This window comes from Centruroides sculpturatus, unplaced genomic scaffold (assembly GCF_000671375.1).
Source record: "Centruroides sculpturatus isolate CEXI.00-Female unplaced genomic scaffold, Cexi_2.0 scaffold179, whole genome shotgun sequence".
In the NCBI taxonomy this organism is placed as follows: Eukaryota; Metazoa; Arthropoda; class Arachnida; order Scorpiones; family Buthidae; genus Centruroides; species Centruroides sculpturatus.
Window position 1 is genome coordinate 758,714 of NW_019384425.1, and position 27,660 is coordinate 786,373.

The window sequence follows — 27,660 nt, forward strand, 5'->3', positions numbered from 1 at the left end:
TTTTAATAGTCATTTTTCATTAATTTCTATTTTCAAATCTATACAAATACTTTTGTAACAAACCTATGTATAGTGCTATCTTAAATAGCCTTTGTCTAGTGCCTTTGAATACTTGCAAACAATCTTAATTGTAAATATTAAACAAGCTATAAATTATCCTGTTGTATATGTGAATTACATTAGTAAATGTACACTGTTTTGCATTATGTATCCAGTTGTAACCATTGGACTGCGTGACTTTTGAGTGCTAAAACTTGTGTGTAGACCTTGTTCTTATGTATCGATATAATTCTTATTTCAGATACTTTTAGGAAGGCCTGACATCTGGATTTTGGACACTACATCCTTGTTTGGCAATACTTTGACTCAAAGTTTAGTTTGTTCACCTTGGTGCCCAAGTAATAAAATAACATAATAGGAATGTTTGTTATATGTCGTTTATAATAGTAAGTACTTTATATTGTTTTGTTCAAGTTCAAACATTGGAGATTGATTACTTAAAAGAGTTAATATAATTATTTCATTTATCATTGTATAGAGCTGAAATTATGATTAATAATACTATAAATATAATAATTATCCCATAACATAATGAATCTCAAAGTATACTTGAGGTCTGCAGACTGATTTAGTCTTTTTTCCAAAATATAGCTTTATGCTGTCTGTCAGAGGAAAGAACATTTTCATGCATTGCATATCTTTCACATTAGGTTACTGGATAGACAAAATATTATGACGTACGTCTAAGTAATTATGGGGTAAGAAGTGAGCAGAGCATACATAGGCTGTCTGCAGTCCATGGATTTAATAATTGGCGATAGATTAGCAATTCTAGTTGTTTTGGGTGTAAACAATAGGCTTAGACCCAAAATAAAGTTATTCTATAATGCAACTAGCTTAATAAAAAACTAAAGTTATTTCACGTTCGTTACTTCTACAAACTTACATCGGTGATCATTTTTCCTCTCGTTTTATTTCTTTCTCTGTGATTGGCTTTTTTCTCTAACTGTTGCAAAACTCTTTCTCTGGTTGTTCTATATTCCAGTGCAAATTCACTGATGGTCTTGCATATCTGCTGAACTTTCATGTCCTGAATAATATGAGACGGGCAACCCAAAAATACTAAGAATTTCTGAAATCTGAAAACATATTTTAAAATAGTTAATTATAATCAGACTTAGAAATTAAGTATTTTATGTAATGTAATAATGAAGAATACCTATTTACTATTCTTCTATGTATAACACTAAGTACAATAATTCTTTCTGCACAGTCTGCTAAAAATTCTGACATTCTGTAAAGTTTAAATAAGAAATATTTTAAAAATTTTAATGGAGTTAAAATATAATTTTCCAAAAAATATATTATAAGCGATAAATATCAATACATAATTATAATCTCTGTGTACTTGTTCAATGTAGTGCATATTATTGAAACATTTGCTGAAATGAAAATTAATTATAAGGATATATAAAGCAAACATAATGTCTGATGGAGTTATTAAAAGGATTTTAATGCTGTCTGACAATCCGTTTACTTTATATATTATTATATTGCAACATTTGGTTTAAAGTTTAACTTAATAAAATTAATTATATGAACTAATTTTAGCTCATAATTTTCCAGCCATCCCAATTGTCAAGCAAGCTTAGCAGATTCAAACTTCTGCTTGGCTGATTGATTTTACCCCTCAGTAAAACTGATTCAACAAGTGTTTATAGTTCCACACCCACAATATATACTGTGTAATTTTTTTTAATAATAATTATTAGCTTTATTCTTTCTTTCTTTAAATCTACCTGACTTTCATAGAAGTCGATCCGTCGTGTTTGGCAATAACTTTAAGATAGTCCCACGACGCTTTGCATTCGTTTTCCATCTTGGTTAAATTACGAGTGACTTCGTCGTAATCGACCTAAATTTTAAATCAATCATTGGTTGCGAATGAAATGTTATATACATTTTTAAATTGCTTATACTGGATTTATTGTTACAAAAATGCAAATTACCTTTGACGATCTAGTAACGGATCCAATTTCAGAATACAAATCACTGGATTTTGGATATTTTTCCATAACTATGTGGCAGAGATGATGCAGAAGTGAATGTTTGTGAACTGTATCTTTAACTTCTGGCACTTTTGCCAAGTAATCGATTTGAAAACCTTTCACCTAGAATCATACAATGATATGAAATCATTCAAAATTCACAATAAAACAAATGCTGTTACTTTAGTTGTTAATCAAAATATTGGATCATTGCAAATAAAATGGCCATTTTTTTAAAATTTAAACTTTCCGACCTTGTAGTTCAACTTTTTTCCATGTGAACAGTGCTGTATGTTTGCAATTGAGAGAGCATACATGTAATATGTGAATTAAAAATGTAATCTCATTTATATTGTGAGTTCCACATGTTTAAGAGTACTTTTTATGACATCATGGAAAAAAGGAAATCAAATAATTTTCTTTTTTGAGTTTACACATGGACATAATGCAACTAAAGCAACCCGAAATACCAATAAAATTTCTGGCAAAGGTTCTGTGAGTGAGTAGGCCATCAGGCACTGGTTCAAAAAGTTTCATTTTGGGAATACAGATCTCAAAAATCAGAATTGAAGAACATTGTCCGACTGTCTGGAAAATCACGGAAAGGTTGAGCATACTGACATTCTTCAATCATTTTTCAACGTCTAAATAGGTTAGGGAATGTTGAGAAGCTCGACAAATGGGTATCACAAAAACTCAGAGAGATAAGAAGCATCATTTGGAGGTCTGCTGTTCTTTAATTATTCATCATAAAAATGTAAGTATTCAAACAAAATTTTTTCCCATCCAACTTATTCTTCAGACTTTTTCCCAACAGACTATCACTTGTTTTATTCATTTGGACAGTTCTCATTCTCATGATTTCTATTGTATTGGGAAAAGTGTATGAATGTTGGAGACAATTTTAATTAAATATGCAAGTTTTAAATTAAATTAATAAATGTCCAAAATTGTGTAAAAATTGGCCATTTCGTTTGCAACAAGCTAATATTTAGATTTATAAAGGTTCCCCTTAAATGTCTCTAGTTTTAAACTATTCTGGAAGATCCATTTGTTCATATGTGTAAATAAAATGCATGTGCTCAAAAGGGCTGCTGCTGCTGCTATGTGGTGACAATCTGGACTGCCACTATTGCACAGTCTAGATTGCAGAGTCTCCATTTCTTGGTTCATCCAATCACCCGACATTATCTCTTTTAACGTTTTTCTTTGTGGGCATGTGAGGATAATGTGTGTGCTAAAAAAATACCAGACATGAGAGCCCAACATACAAAAATCACCATTAACAATGTGAATCCTAATGTACTGGTGTCGGGTATATGTGGAAATATATGGATTTAATGTAGTAACTAACTTTTTCAGATGAACTTTCTATTACCGTTATCTACAGTACTATACTCACATTTCTTTTCCTAAAATTAATCCACAAAACTAGAGACATATGAGGGACTTGTATCATCATCATCTGGACTAGATCTATCATGATTCAACCTCATTTTTAAATAAGACTGACTACTTGAATGGATATGAATAGTTAATTATCTATGCATATTTATGAATATTTAAAATAAAATATATATATTTATTCTGTTGTCAATTCTCACAGAATTGAAATCATTTTAATAATTTTTTGGCAGTCTGTTTCAAATTATTATAGCATGTTGTTATAAACAATCTGTCCTCTTATTACTTTAGATGGTTTTTCAGTTAAAATAAACAATTTTTTCTCATTATCACATCATTTAATAAACAACAACAGACTTCTGTTATGCAAAATATGGTTTTACTATTCACACATGTATCAAAGAAAATGAGAAATCTTGATTAAAGATAAGTAAGAGGAAAGCCTTCAATATGACAAAGGATAACTGAATTAAAACCTCAAAGTTATCTTTATAATGAGATTCAAAATTTTTCAAATTCTAAATACTAACTTAATACTAACTAAACTTAACAATAATTAGCTTTTGCGTTTGCCAAAAATGATAGCAAATAAAATTTGGAATAGCGTTATTTTTCACGAAGACGACGATGATGTCAAAGCTTTTTTTTTATAATTATTACAGCTTAAAGGAAATTAGGGCATTTATTGGATTTAAAAGCATGCAATCTTCCTTTATTGGTCATTTGGCCAGCTACTCTTCTAACTTGCTGACCAGTCAAAAATGCTTCTAGTCTGACAATTGGATAGTTAACTCAGTCAGCTAATAAATACTGAGAAGATTTCTTATATTTAAGTGTGTATCATATGTTTGTAGAATTAAGTTTGAAGTAGATGCATCTTTTTCTGTTATTGATAATGATTTAGTTATTTTTAAGTTTATCACACTTATTCATGAAATTTACCTCGACTCCATTTAGAAAATTTCCTATTGATCTTAAAACTGACAGAATAACCCGAAATGTCTCATTTGATTCTAATTCCCGAATGGCCTGTTTCAAGTCCATTAACGGATCGGCAACTTCCTGAAATGAAGAAAATAAAAATTAATATTCTAATTTCAAATTATTCTAAAAGTTATAATATTTTCTTACTTTTTCTACTGTTTCATAATCTAATCTAAATGCCCAGAGACGAAGTCTGGCTTCTAATTCACTGATTGATGACAATGTTAATAGGAACTGTTCCGCCGAACCCAAGGACACTTCGGGATTTGCCATTTGGGCTTCCGTTATCTTCGTTTTCTCGTCTTCCGACGGCATCATAGTCGTCAAAATTTTCTAAGAAGTTTATTAAATATTTTTATTAAATCATTAGAATTAAAAACAAATTTCTGATGCTTAACCAAATTATTAAACAGATGGAAACTGTTTATTATTGTTATTCACATTGTAGATACGAATAATATCATAATTATTCAATCATTTTACAAATTAAATTAAAAATAATTTTTTAAATAACTCTTTGTTTTGCAGGCAATAAGAAAGCCTTTTTTCATGTCTTCGTGGATTTGACAAGACTCAATGGTGCAGCTAGATAGAGAAGAACGAGTCCTAACATATCTGGGTGAAACCATGTATGAAGAATTTCTGAAGCTTCAGTCTAAACTGGAACCGAACACTCGGAGCTGCAAATTAATGCAGACTTAAAAGGAATGAACATTTTCTATTTACATTGACATAGCTACGTGCCTACTAAATTAGTGTCTGCTTCTAACCGACACCGGGCATCTTTGGATACTTAAACCCTACATGATCACAATATTTTCTTTTCTGGTATCAAGGCTACAAATTAGCAGATTGCACATTTGTTGCTTCCTAAATGACAATGATGGAATGAAAATGGTTCCATATTTGTGCAAAGACTAATATGCAAATTGTGCATTCTGATACATAGGGGGATACCTTTGGGTGCAGCACCCCTCAGGCCCCATTATCTCCTAGGAAAAGAAAATAAGAACAATTAGGGCTTATAGGGTAACCCTTTGAACAAACAAATAATGTTTAATAATGAAGAGTGAGATGATGTATCTATTTTCACATCATTACTCTTATTTATTTGTATATAAAGTGGAAAAGTACAAAAGTATGAGCTTCATCTGATAAGTTAATATTACAATTAAAAAAAATAAATATAAATAAAACATGCTAGGACAAAATTCATATTATATTATTTTTATAATCTATAATAATTCATTATTTCTGGCACAATTTAAGAACTAGTAATTACTGCAGATATTTAATAACAATGGTTTAATCTTCTCGATCAAAAAATGTAACAAAAATGGTGGGTTTTAATAAAATGAAAAAATTTTCTTTTGTTTCATTATAGTAATGCTTAATCATATAATACCAAAACATCTATTGAAAAATTAAATTAAAAAGGAATTAAATCTTGGAATTTCAACTTCATACCCTAATATCTTTGAAGGGATGGAATTGATTTTTATTGATGAATAATATACATTTATCAATTTTTCTATAAGTGTACGAAGGACGTATAGAAGTATTCATCAGCCAAAGAAAGTTTGTTATGTATATACATATATCCTTTACAAATGTACAATATACTGGGACTGTTTTAGAATCTGTTCATTCTTAGGCAATATTTTGGCTCATCCCTTGCATACTTTAAGATGAGTAGATATCAAATAAGAAAAAGTCATCTTGCTCCCTTGATAAATATAAATAATGTGCATGCGTTACAAATGAGTAGCAATAGTGACTCGTCATAGGTGGCCATTAGGAGGGAAAGTTATTTCTTTTTACTTCATTCATTTTTTTGCAACAATGGACAGGTACTGGTAGGCAACTGCCTACCATCCCTAGTGGTAAAACCAGCATTGACAATTTGTAAATTATAGTATAATATGTACAGTATGTAATGATGATACATTACATACATACCACTGTTATAAAGTACTAAGATATTCAAAATGAAACTATATGTTCTCAGCAATGTTTTAACGATTTTAGAATATAAGAACAAATCATTTCTGTTAAAACTATATCAAAACTATATTTAAAAATTGACATTACCTCGATCCCTTCCCTGTTCATAATGGTACTGTCCATTTTTAATATTGCAGTTTTGATCGTCCTCGGAGGCGGGAGTTTAGTCATCCCGATGTTAATGGCGTTCGATCTTTTCGCATCCAGCACGATTATTTCATTCTTTTTCCCTCCTTCTTGAACTTTCTATTAAAATTTCACAAATCATAAATAATATATATATATATTATAAAAAGTATTAGTTATTCTGATGATAATTATAATACAAACAGAATTAATAAAACTTTACAAGATCTCTCTGAATAATAGAGACACCCAGCATTATTACTGTATATTGGGGCCATTCATTAATTACATGTACTTTTGGCAATCTCCTCTCTTAATTATGCATATTATAGTTTAGGCTTACAACAATGAATATGTATGTCACTAATTGCACTAAAGTCCATGTAGACAATGTGATGACCCCTCTCCCCACTGTATATACAAATGATGTACTTTTTACAATTTTTCCCCTTAAACTGTACATGTAATTAATGCATGGCCTCTTCATCTATCTCTTCTCTACATATTTATCTCACTTATGTGAATTTACAATATCATGTTTCGACAAGTCCTTGCCCAAGATCATATTTATGCTGCAAGTACTTTTATAACCACACAACCTTGATCTTTGCTAGGATCTTCAGTCTCCTGCATAAGGTTTACCAGACAATCTAGATTACAGATTAGAGGACTTTTACCATATTTTGAGTCAATTATAAATTTAAAATTCATAATTCTGAATAATCTAGCCTATTCTATTATATGGAATATTGTACTTAAATTAAAATATAGATTCTTATGTTCCAGCAAAGCATTAATTGATATCAATATTCATTGATTGATGACACTTCTTAATGTTTTGACGTCTTTTTCCCACGTAATCACTCTCTCTATCCACACACTTGCACACGTTGGAAAGTCGTTGCGTTGCATTCCATTGACGTAGAAATTTGGCACCTTCTCACACCAGTAATGCACGTCTGCTTGCACCTTGGCACCACTGGTGTAATGGTATCCCTTTGGGTGTTCTTTACGTCTTGGTGAGGAATTATGACTTTTTCCTTTATATAAGACAATGCTTAGCCAACACAGTTTGACAAATGAAGCTTCTAAAGCTTCTACTGGAGGGTCTCAAATTTCATGAGATTTTTACCATACCCACTAAACACCTAGATCTTCAGTCTTATGACTTTTTTCTCTTTCTGAAGCTCAAAGAACACCCGAAGGGATGCCATTACACTGGTGTTGCAGAGGTATGTGCAGATATGCATTGCTGGTGCCGGGAGAACATCCAATTTCTTTATTGACAGAATGAAACAACTCATCCAACTGTGTGCGTGTGTTTGGACAGAAACATGACTACATATGTAGAAAAGTAACAACATCCCTAGTAGAGGATATTCCAAACTTTCAGCAAGCATACAGTTTACATCAGCATCTTGCATATTATTAAAGTTATCATGTAGGAGGCAGAACTTTTCAAAATGATCTCATAAAATAACATCTTTCATTCATTTAATTATTTATATGGATATCCACTGTAATACCCCATTCGCACCAAGCCTTTCGATCTAGATTGTGACCAAGGTCGGCGACTATGCCGTGGTGCAATCTCTCTCGATCATTTCAATCTTGACTGAAATGAGGTTCAATCGCGATCGACTCAAGAGAGTTCTTGATCCAGTCATAAGAGAGATCCCACAATCCCACACATGCGAGAAAATACAAGATGGCTGTGAAACAAGTGTTGGGCTATCAACAGTGAATTAAGTACTTTAACAGAAGGCCAGATGGATGAAGCATTTTAATATTGAAAATGCTATGAATGAAGAAACATTACTGTGTGTGCATTTTGAAGACATGAATTATCTGTGCATAATTTACAGGCTATAATAATGAAAAAAGCAGCTTAGTCATGCACATGTATGCATATAGAGAAGCCAAAGTCAGTTAACTGAGATTTATTTTAGAAAACAATGTCTTAAAATAAGTCTCAGTTAACTGACTTTTGGTAGGACACATGCTGCTGACTTCGTATTATTGCTCTGTTATAAGATCGCTTGCAGGACAATATCCACAGTACTAATGCAGCATGCAAGAAGTAAATACAATATAATTAAAATTAATACAAAAAAATAAAATTACATCTCTCTACATAATTTACATTGACACACATAACCATCTTTTAATATGTTGTTCCCCAAGGACATCTATGGCATCTACACTCTAAGACAGATGCACAATAGGAGAAAATATAATATATGTTATGTCGAGAGAAAAAAAGTTAGGTATTAACATCTACAAACAGCTCCTCCGTAATCTCCGTGCCGAAACTGTACTGCATTTCCAGCAGAAGTATTATCAGAAATAATCTACAGTAGATGATGATACTGCCAATAGCAATTATACAAATAAATAATTTATCTATCAAATGCAGCGTTCTTGCCTCAGAGGCCTTTAAGGACTTTGGAGCTAGAATTTTAATCTACAGACTTTACATTATATTATGTTCCTTTCATACAAGCTTATAAGTCCATGCCTGCTTAGGACCTCTTACAATCTGAAACTAACACTGACCACATTATAAATTTCAAATATGTTGTTTAATTCCTTTGGCAGTTTAATAAAATACTGTATCTAAGTGCTTAAAAAAAAGAATTGTCTCTCTTGTTTTTTTTTCCTCCCTGCACATGACTTAAAAACATCATTATAAATACTAATACACTTTCACAAAGATATCTATTAATTTTCTATGTGAATTCAAACATTCTAACTGAAGAACAGTAACTATTTTAGGAAATAATTACTTCTGTATTGTTTTTATTTAATAGAGCTTTTATGTGGATAAGTTGCAGATTAATAAAAGTATTAATTGATTTCATTACTAGTTTTTCACTTGGTCGTAAGTCAGTTAGGCATGTAATTATGGTCTGATTTATATTTAGCTAAAAAACTATAATGTAGGGCCTCATGTTGTGATGCTGCAGCTTAGTTATATGTTTTTAAATGTGTTATTACTTAGTAGAAGAAGAGGAATGGCCTCCAAATATTTCAGCTTAGGGCCCCAACAAGTTAAATTCGGTTGTAATAAGTTAACGCGTAAAATTTTATGATGCTTAAGAATTCCCCTGGTAATTTGATCCGTTAGTATATTTTGAATTAATTAAATTCTACACTTATATTAAAAATACTGTTCTAAATTCTTTCATCATTATTTATAAATTTAAAAAATACAAATTATTAAATTAGAATATTAAACTTTGCTTACCTCCTGATGATTCCAAGTGGCCATTTCAGTTTCAGTAGCAAAGAAGAAAAAATAATTTATTCATGCTCATCATAAATGCTTAAATTGCATATTGTATAAATTTAGTCAGCAGAAGAGAGAGAGAATTTTATATATCATTTAATATATTAACATTTGTAAGCTCCATTATTTAAAAGCATATAAAAGAAATAGAATAAAGAAGAAGAGATTTAATTAAGCTTACATGCTATTAATTAAAATTAAAGTTTTATAATATAATTATTTTAATTTTATAACAATTATTTTGGTTTTAAATTCCTGTATACCTAATAATCGACTTTGATTTTATTTAAGGTAACTTAAAAAACTAATACATTGTCATGTCTTATCAAATTTTAAGGTAAATTTAAATCTATACTTAAAAATTTATCATATAATAATGTTATCTAAGGAAAACGGTTTGTGATCATACCTTATTCATAATATCTTTGGCCCTATTTTCGAACAAATGTTCTAGTTTTTGAGTGTCTACTTGAACAGGTTTAAGTTCGTCCCATATCGTCTTGTGTTTACCTGCTCTTTTTAACAAATTTGGATCTTCTTTCACCTCCCTCCAAAATAATTTAACGGTTTTTTTGGTTTTCTGTATCGTTTTAGGTTGGCTCATTTGTTGGGATTCCACCTGATTCCTTCTGCACCATGGAGGAACGGGAGTAGCGTTCTGCGGCCCATTATTAAAAAATGAGGGAGGAGGAGGCGGCGGTGCACCAAATCTTGGTATGGATCCTCCCGGCGGTGGAGGTGGAGGGGGACCGATCCCGATTCCAGGTGGTAATGGAGGAGGAGGTGGCCCCGCACCTAGAAGTGGCGGAGGAGGAGGAGGGCCACCATTACAGATTACAGGTGGATTGAGAAAATTTTCATCATCATCGTCTTTAAGATCTGTAAAATCTAAATCGTTAATTATCAAAGGACGATTGATTGTTTTCATGAGCTGTTCCCACTGTAAATCATTTTCGGGTTTTTTTAATTCCGATGTGGAACTGAGACCGGCAGAAGAAACCAATGGCTTTTGTTCAGATCGCGTACTTGCAGCAAGACACTCTTTGGCACGATTAATGATTCCACTAGAGTTGTTGATAATTGAACGATTCTCTGTAGTTGGAGACCTCAAATTACAATCCTGTTTGTTTGAAAATTTCTCTTGCATATCACGAACACTTCCTTCCTTTCTTAACTGTAGAGTGATTGAATCCTCTTCTTTTTGCCTTAAATGTGTGGCTTTGTTGTCTGTAGGAGTGACGGCAGTCTGAGGCGAAGGAGAGTATTTTACAAATGCTTCCTTATTTTCGTCGTCGATGCTCTTTCCGTACATCATGGACAAAACCCACGATTTTTTATTAGTGTCACTACGAGTGTAGGGTACCGGACCGTGACGAGTTTGACCCATGTCAGATCTGCTGCCTTGTTTCATTAAAGGAATCGCCGATTTGTCTGACTTTTGATCGTCTTTTAACCTCGACAGTTCTTGATTCTTTCTGTTTTCATCTTCTATTCGACTCTCGAACTGAGATCTTTGCCTTTGTACTAATGAAGGAACTGAAATAAATTAAATGATTTTAATTGTAAGAATTTGTAGTATAAACAACTAAATTAGTATTTAAAGTTTCAAATGTATTATTTGAGAAAATATGCTTAAAATAGCATTCTCATGTTTGAACTAAATAATATTTTTAAATCAGTTTTTGTTATTTTATGTATAGTATATAATATTGTCCTTTATAGAATTTTATAGTCCAAAAATTAAATCTCTAAATGTGTATTGTTGCACATAAATATTTCAATTTAAATTCTTGTGATTTATATTATTATTGGGATCCTCAATTATATGACTCTGATATAAAAGATTTCAGAAACAACAGACTACATCTGCTTGTTCCAAGACATTCTCCAATACTGTACTTCCTTTACAACAGATATCAGATTGTAAATGTTAATGCATGGAACGTTCTGCTATGCACTGCATTGACAGCCTTTTTTCCATGCTCAATTAAGATGAAGCCTGACATATCCAAGAGACCACCTGTGAAAAATTCCTGGTTGATTGCCTAAAGTTGATCCTAAGTTCCCTAGAGCAATAGGCTGATGCCTTAATTACCTCAGCCACCTGGCCATCTGCATTGATAGCTATGAACAAACACACTCTTTCAAGCAGAGACAAACCCTCCACTTGAAAGTGTGTTTGTTTCCTTCATATTTACTACAATAAAGGCTGTTTATCTCTCTTATTGAATGTTGTATAAAGTTTGTTTTGTAGCTTACCATGACATCTTTGGATTCAATGGATAATCATTATTTATTATATCAAGAGTGAACATTGTCACAAATATCAAAATAATATTATTTTTCAATATTAAATTAGTTTTCCTAAGCTCAATAAACTAAATTATTAGGTTATTTCCAGATTAATTTTAAAAGCCAGTAATTTTTAATTACTTTTAAGGCAAAATTTTGGTATAATTAAGCAGTAATTTTAAGGTTATCATTTTTATAAAGTCTTATAAAAAATATAATAGCCTTGAAATTAAATTAAAATTATAGTCTTAAGCGGCTCTTTTACCTTTCTTTTTTTTTTTTTTAATCTTAAAAGAGCTCCCTAATATATTGTATAATTCATATTGCTCTCCTTATTTAGAACCTAAGCAAAGAAGCCAGTTCCATCCAATATTATTTAATGTAACCTCACAGAAATCTTCATCTAGTTATTCATTGACAAGGAGGCAGAGTGAACTTCAGAATTGCACAGAATGGGACGGGCAGAAATGTACCATCATAAAAATTTGATCCTGGCTTGTCTGCTCTGTAACCCAGTATCATATGGCTAAACCACCGTGGGCACTAGTTTAAAGACTGGGGGCCCACGATTAACACTACGAAATAATCTCATTAATCTGCATATATTAAATTATAAACTGATTTTATAAAATCTTAAATAGAGCAGTACAGACGAGGATTTGTCGTTTTGAATATTATAAGAGCTTTTAATTCAAATCAAAAACAAAATATAACTTACATTTTTTTTCATTAACAAAAACTGGTTTATCTTCGACGCTACTAGTCGAATCGACGCTGCCTGTAGAAGATACACTATTCGTCCTGTGATATACGGCTTCTCTTCCAGTTTCTTCTTGTTCTTTAATTAGAGATCTGTTACGTGCATCTCTTTCTCTACGCCTTCTCAGTGCCGGTGTTATGCCATTAACAGCTAAATAACGATTTACATTATTAAGTAATTGCTATTTACTCCTAATGACAATAAAATATATTCAAAAGAAAAATTTACTATAAAAATTTTCCATCAGATAATACGACATTAAATAGAAACTACAGAATATTGAAATATGTATGGTTAAAACACTTGATTAAAACACAAATTATATTGGGCTGTTTGGAAACTAATTTCATTTTTTTCATGGAAAAAACAATTTTTTTATAATATATAAATATGTTATTGAATTATATATTGACCATTTTGGTCAGATACTTATTGCCATCTTTCTGATAGTAGCATGATTCCACATTCATAAAAGTTTTGATCTTTGCAAAATATGCCGAAAATGCTGCTTTCGATTTTCTATATTTGATGGGACACCAAAAAAAAATCAATTGCACAGAATCAAACAAAAGTTTTCAAATAAACCTTGAAATGTCAGCTGTCAAAATATATAATGCCAATATGGTTTAAAATGAAATTGGCAGGTAAAAATACAACTAATTCCTTTGGTGGTAAAAAACAAAATTATTAAATCTCTAACTGCATTATTAATTACTACATTCCACTATACCTTTAAAATGCAGTCTACTTTTGGATAGTTCTCTAACGTTTTCGGTCTAATTCATAGACCTTCTTCAGGATTGATGTAAAAAATTTTAAAAATAAAACTTTATGGTGGGGGTCAATTTTTTACATCAATCCTGAAGAAGGTCTATGAATTAAACCGAAAACGTTAGAGAACTATCCAAAAGTAGACTGCATTTTAAAGGTATAGTGGAATGTAAAAACAAAATTACTTTCTGAATAACCCAATAGTATGACATCAATAAGATTCTTCTAAAGCAGGGGTCGCCAAAGTGGTCGATATCGACCCCTAGGGGTCAATGCAACATCATTGGGGGTCAAAGCGGATAGCGGGCCGATTGAGGGGGTCGATGCGGCTAAAGTGTCACAACCTTTTTTTTTATACAGAGACCACAATGTTTTTTTTTTTTTTTTTGCTCATACACATACACTTGTAATAAAACTTTATGGTGGGGGTCAATGTGAGGCTTTGGAAAGTGGTTGGGTCGACGGTTAAAAAAGTTTGGCAACCCCTGTTCTAAAGCATAGTTTCAGTGGCTCAGACTTTGCTTGATTTCTGAGAGGTCTTGAATTTATGTATGTTCTTTAGAAATATTTTGATGTAAATAATTATTAGCCCTAAAATATCTTGTAAAAACAGTCTGTCATTATATTAAATTTAAGTTTTATTTTCAGACAAACTTTAGAATGAAACTGTTAAAGCAATAAATTGTTTGTTGAAGAAGTCAAATATTTAATTGAATGATGCAGCTGGATTCTTAATAGTATACAATATGATTACAGTAGAGCATTGATTATCTGAATACCAATTAACCAAAACATCGGTTAACTGAAAGCATTCCAGTCGACAAATTCAAATTTTCACTAGTGCTATGGTGTTGCAGCACTCTCCTCCTCCCTGCCAACCCAAACTGTAGGCTTACCTTAATGTGCTATTTTAGGTAAGATATGTATTTGTAAGACGTGTACAAAATATATACAGTACTGTACAATACAGTTTTGTGTTTAATATATTTTCCCATAAATGATCAGTTATCCAAACAACCCCAGACCCGAATTGTTTCGGATAATCAAAGCTCTACTTTACTTAATTATAAAGATATTAAGCAATTTGGACACTATGGATAGATGGTTAAGTCGCCATCTTGCATTAAATTTAATTTCGAAATTCTGGAAGAAACTCAAAGTGGGACTCTTGTTTTATCATACAGTTGTCTTACCAATTATGCTGTCTGGATTTCTGTCCAATCTTCTCTACTAGATCAATTAATTTAGAAGATACTACTTCCTGGACCTTCTTCAATGAAGATAGATCCAATTTATTTTAAATTTTCTTGGCTTAAATTTTTGCTTATTTGAAATTTTATATTTAAATTAACTGTTTATTATATTATTTCATTTGAACAAATTTAGAAATAAATTCCTGTTTGCATTAAATAATTATTAGGAAATATATATTAAAAAAAAGTCTTTCTATTCCTATTAATCATACTATGTAATAAAAAGTTTTGTAATCTGTGATTCTTTGTACCAAGAGAAGTTTATGACTACTTATATAATAGTGGCATAAAATAAAAACAAACAAAATAAATATTTACTTGGCTGTTGTGGTTCCGTTCCATTAACCATTTTATTTGAATCGATAATCTTCGGAGATTCGTTATGATGATTATTGTTTAACCAATGATTCGCTTCTTCTGGAGTATTTTCTAAAGTCGGTCCGTGAGACTTGGACTGTAACGGAGATGACAGAGTTCCCAAAGAATGGCGCCTGCTTTTACGTCTGTCGTTATCCGGATGAGATTTTCTGCTACGAGGAACTTGCCTGTAACATTTGAAAAAAATACATAAATTACCAAACAATTTTTACATAAGTAGTAATCTTCATATTTTAAAAAAGAGAATAAATAAACTATAATTATGGACGTGTTATTTTGATACTTTCAAAGGAAACTTTTATTGAGATGTTTTGAAAGATTGTAATTTTATGAAAATAACAGGAAACTATACGAAAGATAATATATGTCTTCATTTGATAATGTTTAGAGCATGTTTTTCAGTTAAATTGTCAAGAAGATTATAGAAATTAGCAAATTGCTAATGGGAGGGACTATAAATCATAATTATTGTTCATTTTCACGAAATTTCTAAGGTGTGCATACTTATTTACTATTAATGTATTTGATTTACAAGTATGTTTACCTTATTACAATGATTATGTATTTGAATTTATGAATTAATCAATCATTTCTTTATTGTGAATATGACTAGTGAAACCGTTCATCAAAACAACAGTTATGAAACACTATATGCATTCAGCAGATTTCATATTTCAGAGAAATTTGAAAAATACAATTGCAAATGGCTTATGTAAAATAATAAAAATTTTAAGAAATGCATAAATTAATTATTATTTTGAGGTATTTCATTATAAATATGCATTTAATAAATGACAGAGTACTGCAATAAAAATTCATAAAATCAAATTCTGTAATTAAGAATGTTCAGAATTCCTTTTCATTGATCTACTTTAAAATTATTCAGAAAAAAGAATATATATATATATATGACACCTTATATACTATGAAAATACATTTTTATAACTATGGTATACACCAGCAATAGTCAAACTGTGGTTAGAGAACCACACAAATTTCTTCTAGACCCTCATTGCAGCTCCCTTATGTTTAATTATTATAATTAAATAAATGAGAATATGTATCTGTTATATAAAATACAGTTTCATTAGAGATTGTGGATCTCATATATATTACATAATAACGAACAAGTCATCCATTAAAACCTAACTAAACAATTATATTTGATGTTAATACCAGAAATAATATAATAATTGATATCAGTTTCACATTGAAACTTTTTAAACACTTTTTAACAACAAGTTCTTGATTTCGTTGTATTCATAAATGTATGGAGTACATACATCAAATACTAAAACTATTATATTTGAATATATATTATTTGATATATTAAAATATGTACAACTAGTAATCTGAATTTCTGTCAAACTAAGGAGGAAAATGTTAAATTCAATAATGATTTCATTCCTTTAATATATATATAGGCCTATGTATGTGTGGGAGTGATGAGCTGCACTGCGGCCCATAATCTAAAAGGCTTTAAACAAAATGAAATTTAAAAAAAATAAACAGAATAAATATAATGGTTGCACAGCACAACCATTAATTAAAAATAAAATAAACAAGTGCATTAAATATTATATTAGTCTTGATTCTTGATATAAGCAGAGAGGCTTCCTAGTATATTTGTATAACCCTACACTACCTACAGTGTATGTACTGTATTTAATTTATGTATGTATGTATATACAGCCAAGGATTACAAAATGACAATTATAGTAAAAGGCCCTTAGCAGCCAAATAATGACAATATATCTGTATTAAATGTCCTTATGAATTTATTTGAAATTAAATAAGCTTACTCTTATATTAATTTATTTAATTTAGAAACTTTTGTTTAAATTCACAAAATATTTAATATTAAGCATTAATTATTTTCTTAAGAAATTTATGAATAAATATCAAAACGAAAATCCTAAATTTAAATTCTCTATGTATAGTAAGTAATAAAATGTAGAAAAAACTGTTTCTATATTTTACTGGTTATTTTAAATATAGAAACACAAACAACCTTTTTTGTAAATCATTAAAAAAATGTATAACAGCTTAAGAATTTATTTTAAATATTAATGTACTAAGTTTTTCATTTGATATTATATTACGAGGTTAAAAATATTTGATTAAGGGTTATCATTCAAGGAAGTGTTTAAGTATAAGTCTTAAAATTTTATATTAGCAATTGTTTAATAATGAGAGAAAATACATTATTATAAGTAAATAAGAAAGAAAAATTCGATAAAAATTCATGTTACATTTTCTGACAAAGTGTAAATTGATTGTGAGAGAAAAGATTTGAATACTTCCAATTAATTTCTTAAAAATGACTAAAAAAAGTTACAAGATTTTTATCAATTTCTAATAACAAAAATAATTAAATTTTAGAACAGTTTCAAGTAAACAACAGAGAAATAGTTTCTTAATAGAAATTTAGCAACCTAAGTGTAATTTCATGTAAAAATCTATAATAAATATATTAATAAAAGTTTGTATACATTTTTCATACTGCTAACTATAAACATAATCATAGCAATATGATACCCCTATATAGAGATAAAGTTGTTTTACTTAAGTCATATGATATATGTCCAGCTGTCAAGGATAAAAATTTATTATATCATAACTCTTTATAATTATCTGTTGTTATGTGTCAAAATTATATTTTTAATTGGATTATGAAATTATTATTTGCTTGAAAGTTGAAGTATTTAATACTGGCAACAAAATTTTAAAATGGAATCCATTCTATTGATTATTCAGAAGATACTGTATTCAAATCAAATATTTTACATTCTTCCTATGTAATTTTATATGAAAAATATATTATATGAGCTCCCTATTTACAAACATGTTAGTTCCTGAGGCTTTGTCGTAAGTCAAAAACTAATCTAGAAAGTATTTTTATACACAGAATAACCAGTTATTGTTAGTTCTTGATCCTTCAATTTACTTAATAGAATACATTATGCTCACTTACCCCCTCACTACTGCTTGGTAGCAGGTGTTTGAAATATGTTTTTTTCCACCTAATGCCACCTAGTTTTATAATGTCCAGTTTAGTTTCCAAGGTAAAAGTGCCATATTTCTTGCATTTATCTCCATTGCTAGATTCACTATTACATTTTGGATGCATTTTTGAAGCACTAATTGTAAAAGTTTATAAAAAATGCCATTACTCCTATATTACTGACTGACGCCAATTCATAAATGGCAATGGAATCCCAGAATTCATGCAAAATTTGAATTTTAGACATAAGGTCAAATTGTAAGTTTGAAAGTTTCTAAGTTGAACATTCATAAGCAGGAGGAATCTGTACATGAGTGCATGCTTGTGTAAATTATAAGTATTCTGCATATATATAAATGAATTTAAAAATGTATTGCATCAAAAATGAAAAATATTCTATTTAAAATATGATTTTGATATTAAAATCTCACATAATATAAAGTGGCATCTGTTAATTGTTAAAATGATTTGAAAATAAAAATAAAACTGCTTTAGTGGAGATAAACAGGTTTGTTTGTTGAGTTCTAAGTGTTTTCGAACTATAACATAACATTCATCATCATCATCATGGGTTCTTGTGAAAACAGTTTTGCAGGAGACTGATATAATGGACCACAAGCATGTAGTTTGCTACATCAATCTTCATAACAATGAAATTCTTTTTGTGATTATCCCTGATGATGAATATTGTAGTTTGAAAATGCTTTGATATTTTCAGATTGTTTTTGTTGTTTTAGCTCCATTAAAGCAGGTTTTGATTCTCTCATAAGTAGGATTATTTTAATTAAAATGATTTGTTACTTCGAGACAGAAATTATTAATAATTTTATAGTTATCTTTTGCTTTTTGAACTTAATATATGGCTTATGATCTTGAAATTCTACAGGCTTCAAATGTTTCTGTTCTTAATATAAGTTCTTCATTGTTAAGAATGATTAAACAACAGCTTATAATTATTGTTAATACTAATTTTAATGTATTAAACTGAAACAAATGAAATATTGATATAAAAACATTTTAAATTACAAAGAGTAAGTATGAATAAATATATGTCACTAACCTTACTCTCATGTCGACTGGTAGAGGTTTTCCATCATTATCGCCATCTTCATGTTTAAGAACTGCCTGAAATTAAATTGAATGAATAATTATAAGAAAACTCAATATAAATTGCTTTGTAAGAGATTAAAAAAATGTAAAGATTTATGTTTTATAATTCTCTATGTTCCATTAAAACATCATGTGCTGAATTTTTCTCATTACTTTTCCTAACATTTACAAAAAATTATAAATTTATATTATTCAAATATAAATTTTTAAAATAAACCTTTTAATTATAAAATATTAATATAAAACCTTTTAATTAAATATTACATTGAAAAAAATTTTGTAGATTACAGAAAAATTCATAGAATTATTTTTAATTCAGTGTTATATTTTGTAAATAAATAAAAATACAGTGCATTCTTGTTAATCTGAGTTGACTGATTACTGTAAATTATTGTTTGGATTCTGAATTAGCATAGTTACTTATAAAGAATAAAGTCAAAAAAGAACTGCAGACAAATACATATACCATATTTACTTAAATAATCTGCACACCCACAAATTTTAAAATACTAGTTTTAAAAAAGGAAAAGGAAAAACCTGACCAATTTAATTACATATTTTACTAATTTATGCTCATAACACAATAGCAACCTTCATTCTCCAATTTGTAGCATTCAATATGGTAGTGCCCTGTTTACAGATCAGCATAGTTTTACGGTAAAAGATAAATTATTTTTTTCCTTCAGTATTTCTATTTTTATATCTGACAAAGATATTATCTGTCATTTTCAGTAATGCATTTCACATCGAATTAACTTAAAGAAATTTTACTTTCATTTAATTTATTATGTTCTTTAATTTGAATCAAACGTGAACAACAATTAAACTAAGAGGTAACATAAGTATAAAGATTATTTACTCTGTTTCATCTATATTTAACTTACTTCCTCATTTCCACAAAATTAGTAGCCTGAAAATGTTTAATAATATTGCTTGTAACTACAGACAGTCATTATATTAAGCAAAATCATCCAGTTGATAAGTGAAATTTATCACTAGCAAACTAAGCAAAATGCTTAGAGGCTAGAAGCACCACTGACTTCATGTGTTACAGAGGTTTTTCAAAATTAATTTGTTGATACATGGTGACCTTTTTCATAATTTTTTGGAGAAAAATGTGGCTAATTCGAGTAAATATGGTACTTAAAAACTTTTAATATTGTATTTGATACATATATTTATGTTAAAATGTATATTGTATATTAATTTTGCACATTTTTCATTTTTTAAAAATACAGTGGGTGATCGGTTAACGAACATAATCTGTTCCAAGACTTCATTCACTATCCGAATTGTTCATTAACCGATTATTGATTTACCATAGGTTTCTATGGGAATTTGATTAATTCGTTCTGGAGACCCCCATAAATAAAAAATATATACTTTCTTACTACGTTTATTCATATGTAATAATAAAAATACATATATACATGGTCTTGCATTTTTATTAGTCATGTTTTTTTTCCGTTTGTGGGGTTAAAGAATCTGTCTAATGTCGATTGCTTTTCTTTCTTCTTCATGATTTTTCAGAAGTAATTAATAGCATTGTAATTGTAGAGATCCCTAGGCCTATTAACCTCAACCTGGTTTGGATGCCATTTTAAAACCGTTGTTCTGACATCCTCCCACTTCTTCAAAAGATCTTTAATAGCAGATATCGACATAAATTCGCATTTTCAGAAGAAAACATAACAGAATTGTTTCTGTCAGAAATATTACAAGGGCTGGAATTACAAGGGAGTGTTTCAAAGTTCGTGGAAATACTATCCGATCAGTATATACTGGGTAGAACATCGATGTCGACGTCTCCCGTGCTCCGAAAAGTTTCGAATTGTTGCCTGAAGACAAAGGAAGACCAATCGGTATTTGTTATTTTATGTCGCTCCTTCTTGTGTTTGTTCAGTCAAGTGTTCATTATCCAAACATGTGTTTGTTGTCCGATCATAAAAATCTTTCGCGAAAGTGTTTGTTATCTGATTTGTTTGTTAACCGATCACCCATTGTATAATATTTGATTTCTCTGTTTTTGAATGGAATATTTGGAAACATTTAGTTGCAAAATAAAAATAATATTTTATGAATTAATGTGTACTTCATACTTAAATATTTTTATTAACAAAACTAAAATATTTATTAAATAAAAGACTGAATATAAATTACAAAGTGCAAACAGATATAAAAACAAAGAGAACAGGATATAAAATATCTTATTTAACAATACAGAAAGTCTATATAAATCTGTAAACATTTTACTCACTAAAGTTAATATGACTATTGTTAATTATAAATAAAAAAATAATTTACTTTTAATTGTTAATTTAAAAAAAAGCTTTTCAGTTGAGTTATTTACTTTAAAAAATAATTAAGAAACGATTCAAAATATTCATACAGAAAAATATTAATTATATTGATTAATTAAATTTAATTAATATGTTATAAGTTGTCTATTAATTATGTACTGTACATGGCTTTCAAGCCATTTTTTACACCCTCTGTTGTATACAATGATGCACTTTTGACAAACCCCTTTCAATTACATGTACAATATTCAATATACAATAAAACATTCTACAAGTATTTTCTGATAGTTTGTTCTTATAAGTCTGTTGTGTACTCACTTAAGAAATGAACTGTAAATTAGCATGACAGACATCTCCAACATATAGTTGGTGAATTTATTTAACAATTTACAAAAGTATATAATAAAACAGCACATGCATTCAAGGTTCAGCCTTGAATGATGCCATGGAACAAATCACCATATCAGGCACAAACAAAGACAAAAAAGTTCTCTTGACGAATGCTACAACCCTTTGTAAAGTGCACCACCTCTTGGCAGTTTTAAATTAAAGAAAAAATAAAATAAAATAAAAATATTTTTGCTGGTCCGAACAAAGTCTATTTACCAGTCGTATGAATAAATATGTATGCCACTAGCACCACTTTTTAGTCTGTGTAGGCAATGCCTCAACCCCTCTTCCTCCCATCATGTATAATGATCTATTTTTTGTGACTCTCCCCCTTAAACTGTGTATGTAATTAATGGAAGGCACAAAAACTGCAATACACAAAAACTGAATAATAAACAAGAGCCAGATTTTTTAGAACTTTGAGTTTATCGGTCACAAATATTTTTAAGTTTTCATTTTCAAAGTCCATTCAATATAGATTTTTTTTCTGCAGAATAGCAAAAGTACTGAAAACCTGATCAGTTAGCAAGAGATTAAAGGTGTTTGGTATGATGGTATATGTATGGCTTAAACTGATCTGGATGTGAAGATTGGCTAGAAATCTGGAATAAATAACTCAATATATCTATCAGATATGGTTCAAAGATGCTGAATCAATCTTTTCATCCAGAAATTTCTAAATTATTTAATTAGAAATTACATTAATTTAATTATTAATATTAATGCAGTATGACAGACAACCTAATTGTTTAACATTAGACCAAATTATTCGTGCAATAAATAAAGCACTAAATCAATTTAACTAACAGTAAAGTATTTTTTAAAATTCTCTCAACTCTGTGGGCACTAAAAAGCTTTTTTTTTTTTTTTAGCAAGCCCATTATGGGTTCATCCAGGCCCACAATGGGAAGGGTGGGTGTTGAGGGACAGGGTCTGACATATCCAATCGGGCCACTGCAAAATATGCTAGGGATTTTTGATTCATCTGGATCCAATCTCAGGCTGCTGTCTTAATTGTTCGACCATCTGGCCAACAGAAAAATTTATATCAGATGAAGAATTCTAAAAATATTTATGCAACAGATGAACCTCACCATCTTGAATATCAGAGTCATTTTAATTTTAAATGTAATATTATAAGATTAAGAGGAATACTAGTTAATAATTATGTGACATTTTAGTATGATTTTCATAGGTAAGGTTAGCAACAAACCAAATATATTTTATTATGGAAAGGTTATATCCAATAGTCTGAGAAGGAAATTTAATATTGATCATTCTTTGATAGAAATTTATACTGTAAGTAATCATATGACTTTATTCATTAAAAAGTATTATACTCAACTTCTTGAATGTAATATGTTTTAACAATTATACATCGAGGAAAGATATCATTTGTATTTTTTTATATAATTTAAAGTTCAGTTTTCTTTGTTTTTATGTTTGTGAGCAAAGTTCAGATGTAATAGTTACATATTATTGTGTTACGTACATTGTTTTATATATCCAATAATGTACATGTAGTCCTGGTTAATGCACTTTCAATTAATGTGTTTTAATTTCAATGCGGTTCATTAATTATAGATTACTTTTCATATTACTCATTGCTTTTACAGTAAAAAAATGGTTCTGAAGGTCGCAATTAGACACTACATAAAGAGTTTGCTTTGTGGATTTTCAATTAATATACTGTTTTTTTTATAATAAAATTGAGTAATTACCTCATATATTTGAAACTGTTGCAGAAGATCGAGATCCGTTCCCTGTTTATTCATATAAAATTTAATTATTCTCTCCATTCCTTGTTCTTCTAGACAGTCGACAATATCGTAATAAGTATCTTGATCAGGAATGCCATTTAATGTCTGAGGGTAAGTAAACCGTAACATATCAATAACATACAAAATAATTTAGCAAATGATTAAATTATCTATCGGAATATCATATTATTACCTTATTGATAAGAGTGATAGCATAAATCAATAACTCGGTATCGGCAGAGTCTTTTTCATTGAGGAGATTCATTATGATTGACCATGGAAGCATTCCTAAGTAATTACAATTAGGTAAATCATATGCAAATAAATGATTCTTTATTTAATTTAATTTTTAATAAAATCAACAATACACAATGTAAATAATACTATTTAATTAATTAGTTCAAAAAAATATTAAAAATAATTTTAGTTTATAGATTGGATTAGTTTGATGAGTGAAGGAATACAACACAATGGGCAATCTTCCAAAGGGCATCAGTTTTCCATAGATTTTCTATGGAAAACTGGCTCCTATTTTGGTGTTAGACATGTGAATGTGTTAGACTAGAAAACTCCACCTGGTCAACCCATTGGTTGGCATACCCGACTGACCATGGGTATTGGTTGTTTTTTCCGTTTGGCCACCGTTGGGCCCATTAATCTACTGGACCTTCGTCATAATGCCAAATACACTGGTGGTGTATTTGGCATCGTAATATAAAATGTGATGAATACAAAAGCTGTTTAATTATACAAAAACATCTTTTTAGCCTCCATCAGGCATTCTCAACTTATGTCAAATATATATTACTGTTTAATACTGAGCATTTTACAGCTTATATCATTGATGTTGGAATGAGAACAATAACAAAATCAACAATATGTGTTCTCTTTCCAAAACCAATGATAGATATCTTTTAAAATGTTCTGTATACTTAACTTTATTCTGACATTTGCTTGGAATACAAGCTAAGGACAACCTGATTAGATGCCAAAAATAATTTTACATAAAACTTTTTGGTTACTTGAACATAGATAATATTAATTTGTGTGTCGTCATTAATGCATCATATTTATTGCAATTTTGTGCAGTACATTGAACATATCATACATTGCTACCAAAGGCAATACGTTAAATGTATCACATACTATAGTGTAACAGTAATAAACTGTTTCTTGTTTATTTGCCTTGACTACCTTGGCCATCTGACCACCAATTTACCTTTATAAATGAATGGCTCTTGAATACATTATTACTTTGAATTTAAGCCATACTTTTTATTCAATTTTTAAGACATAAAATTAGGGTGTGGCTTAAACTAAAAGTGAATATTTTAACTTCTTATTTCTGCCAATCTCCAATTCCCCAACAATTGGGTCTTTGCTTTATACTCTACGCATGCACACAGTATTACGATTGTCGATAGCAGTTTATTTGATGGTTCTCCATTTGCACTTTTCTGATTTAATCCAGTCGCTGTTTGATAGCAGCTGTGTAAAATTGAATTTTAAATTGTTTATTACCCATTCTCACCAATAATGGAAAAACAGTTTACAGATGATGCTGAATTCAAATGAAAAGTTATATTGTGAGCCGAAGAAACTGGAAATTGTGCAGTAGGTAAAAAATTTATGGTTGATGAAAAGAACGTGCATCATTGGAGAGCCACAAAGGAAAAGTTATTTAAGTGTAAAAGAGACAGAAAATTATTCTGAAGGCAGGGCCGTGCGGTAGATTTTCTCAGTATGATGCAAGTCTTCGAAATGCCGCGTCTGATAATGCCGCTTATGCCACCCCTTAAATGCTGCTTATGCCGCCCCATTACGGTGCCGCCTGATGCGGCCGCATCTCTGCATCATAGCACGGCACGGCCCTGTCTGAAGGCCTAAAAAAGGAAAAAACCCTGCAAATGATGCAAATCATATATATAAAATCATTTTTACTTTTTATTACTTTTCCCAATTTTAAACTACTGCAGCTTAAATTTGATGGTGGCTTATGTTCAAAGTAATATGGTATTAATGAAAACAAAACTGCTTTAATGGAAGAAAATAAAAATATAAAATACATAAAGTCTGAGTATTTTTGAATGTTCTATGAATTTGCACCTCTAACAATAGAATACGTATTCATTGTCAGAGACACATGTTTATAGAATTGTGTAGTTATGGAGACAATTAGAATGCTTTGAAAGTAATAATGACGAATGATAAAATAGAAAATGCTCAAATTCATTTAAATATGCAACTGAACAAATAAAAATTTAGGAAGAAAGTGCAAACTTTGAAACTAAAACCCATTTTGTTCTTATTAAATAATATAAAAATGAAATGATTTTACAAATTTAACAGTTCACAAATTGTTTTAAGAATCCCCAGAAAGTCAAAACTTGTTACTTAATTACAAAAATCTATAAAATATAATTAGTATACCTAATTAATATCAACAATAAAAATTCCAAAGCAACAATAACCAAATTCTCGACAATTTATGCGACAACTTTCAATTATTATAATCATTTACGGCCGACCGGTACAGATCTGTCGAATCGCTTCATTGTTTCCACAATTGTCTTTTATACTTGAGTAACTCATTTACATAAAATTTTATGAAATATGCAAATTAAACAGGAAATGTCAAGATAGAATCAGAGTGTAACAATTCGATTCCCAGAACTTAGAATGGAAACAAAAAGTATCCGTAAATGATACTGGCACTTAATTGCTTGCGTTAATTACTTTTTGTTTTCATTGTTATTTGTGTAAATAAATTTCTCGTTCATTACCTCGCAACGTAGATAACAATACATTTATTAAAAATCTAAAAATGCTTTTTGTGTGTGCGCATTTGAAAATTCTTAGAAGCGTGGAAAGGTTCCAAAATTTGTATTACGTCTCTTCTCTAAATTTAGCATTTTTTAAAGTTTAAGAATTTCGATTTTACTATGAATTATATTTTTTATTCAAATTTTAAAATTATGTTATATTTAATCTTATGCAGAACTTAATTTCCTTAATTATTACAAATAATTGAAAAAAGTTTATTGCAAGAAATAATTATAAAAAAAAAGTTACATTTAAATGATTAAAAATGAAAATGCAAAGTTTTTAACCACAAAATATCATTTTGATGTTAAAAATCATCATTTAATCTGGTTTGTTTTCATTCAAATGAAGGAATAAACTAGAGTATGAGATTATAAAACAACACTTTCGAGAATAATGATTTGAGATGAGACGACCCGACGACAAAGGCACCATTCCATGTTTGAATCCAGGACGGAACCTGGAAATTTTCATAGTTTGATCAACCTAGACGGGTCGAGTTCCGTCTCTTGTCGTCGGCCATATACGTTGTGGATCTAACCAAACCCGAGACTGGTGTGCAAAAAATTCTAATAATACCTATGAGAGTTTTTTGCACGCTTGAGAGTTATATACATAAAATCATTCATGTCATTTAATATTAATAAAATACATGAAAAATTTAGAAAATTCAATTACTTTCCACTTATATATATATATACATATTTATTTAAGCATTGCTTCAGAAAATATTTGATATTATTAATTTAATTTAATTCAATTTTTAATTTATTCTATTTAATTAGGATTTATTGCTAGAAAGCAAAGTTTGTCACTATTAATAACTGTATTATTATTCATTAATAACAATTAACAAATTATTTATATTCCTTTTATATTATTTCTAAAATAGATCCAATGTATAAGAATCTAAAATATTGGAAGATTTTCAAAATATCACAGACTCGCACAAAGTTTAACCAAA

General features: G+C 29.5%; 1 protein-coding gene and 1 long non-coding RNA gene across 17 annotated transcripts in view; one reads left to right on the top strand and one right to left on the bottom strand.

The window, feature by feature from the left end:
* Positions 1-5,442, top strand: part of LOC111619555 — a 48,708-nt gene extending 43,266 nt beyond the window's left edge. For all 12 annotated transcript variants that reach the window (XR_002755783.1, XR_002755785.1, XR_002755777.1 and 9 more), the window contains 2 exons: positions 302-446; positions 4,965-5,442. This is a non-coding gene — a long non-coding RNA (uncharacterized LOC111619555). The remainder of the gene's footprint in view (positions 1-301; positions 447-4,964) is intronic.
* The window catches only part of LOC111619547 (FH1/FH2 domain-containing protein 3-like), a 97,943-nt gene that overhangs the window by 2,494 nt on the left and 67,789 nt on the right, over positions 1-27,660 (bottom strand). For 3 of the 5 annotated variants that reach the window (XM_023361292.1, XM_023361291.1, XM_023361295.1), the window contains 13 exons: positions 24,067-24,161; positions 23,835-23,978; positions 19,374-19,438; positions 15,250-15,476; positions 12,866-13,057; positions 10,265-11,391; positions 6,528-6,686; positions 4,584-4,769; positions 4,395-4,514; positions 2,010-2,171; positions 1,800-1,915; positions 1,220-1,294; positions 947-1,139 (listed from right to left, as the gene is read on the bottom strand). In XM_023361292.1, coding sequence (XP_023217060.1) covers positions 947-1,139; positions 1,220-1,294; positions 1,800-1,915; positions 2,010-2,171; positions 4,395-4,514; positions 4,584-4,769; positions 6,528-6,686; positions 10,265-11,391; positions 12,866-13,057; positions 15,250-15,476; positions 19,374-19,438; positions 23,835-23,978; positions 24,067-24,161 — 2,861 coding nt within the window. Of the gene's footprint in view, positions 1-946; positions 1,140-1,219; positions 1,295-1,799; positions 1,916-2,009; positions 2,172-4,394; positions 4,515-4,583; positions 4,770-6,527; positions 6,689-10,263; positions 11,392-12,865; positions 13,058-15,249; positions 15,477-19,373; positions 19,439-23,834; positions 23,979-24,066; positions 24,162-27,660 lie in introns of all 5 variants that reach the window. The other 2 variants (XM_023361293.1, XM_023361294.1) reach the window with 1 other exon arrangement.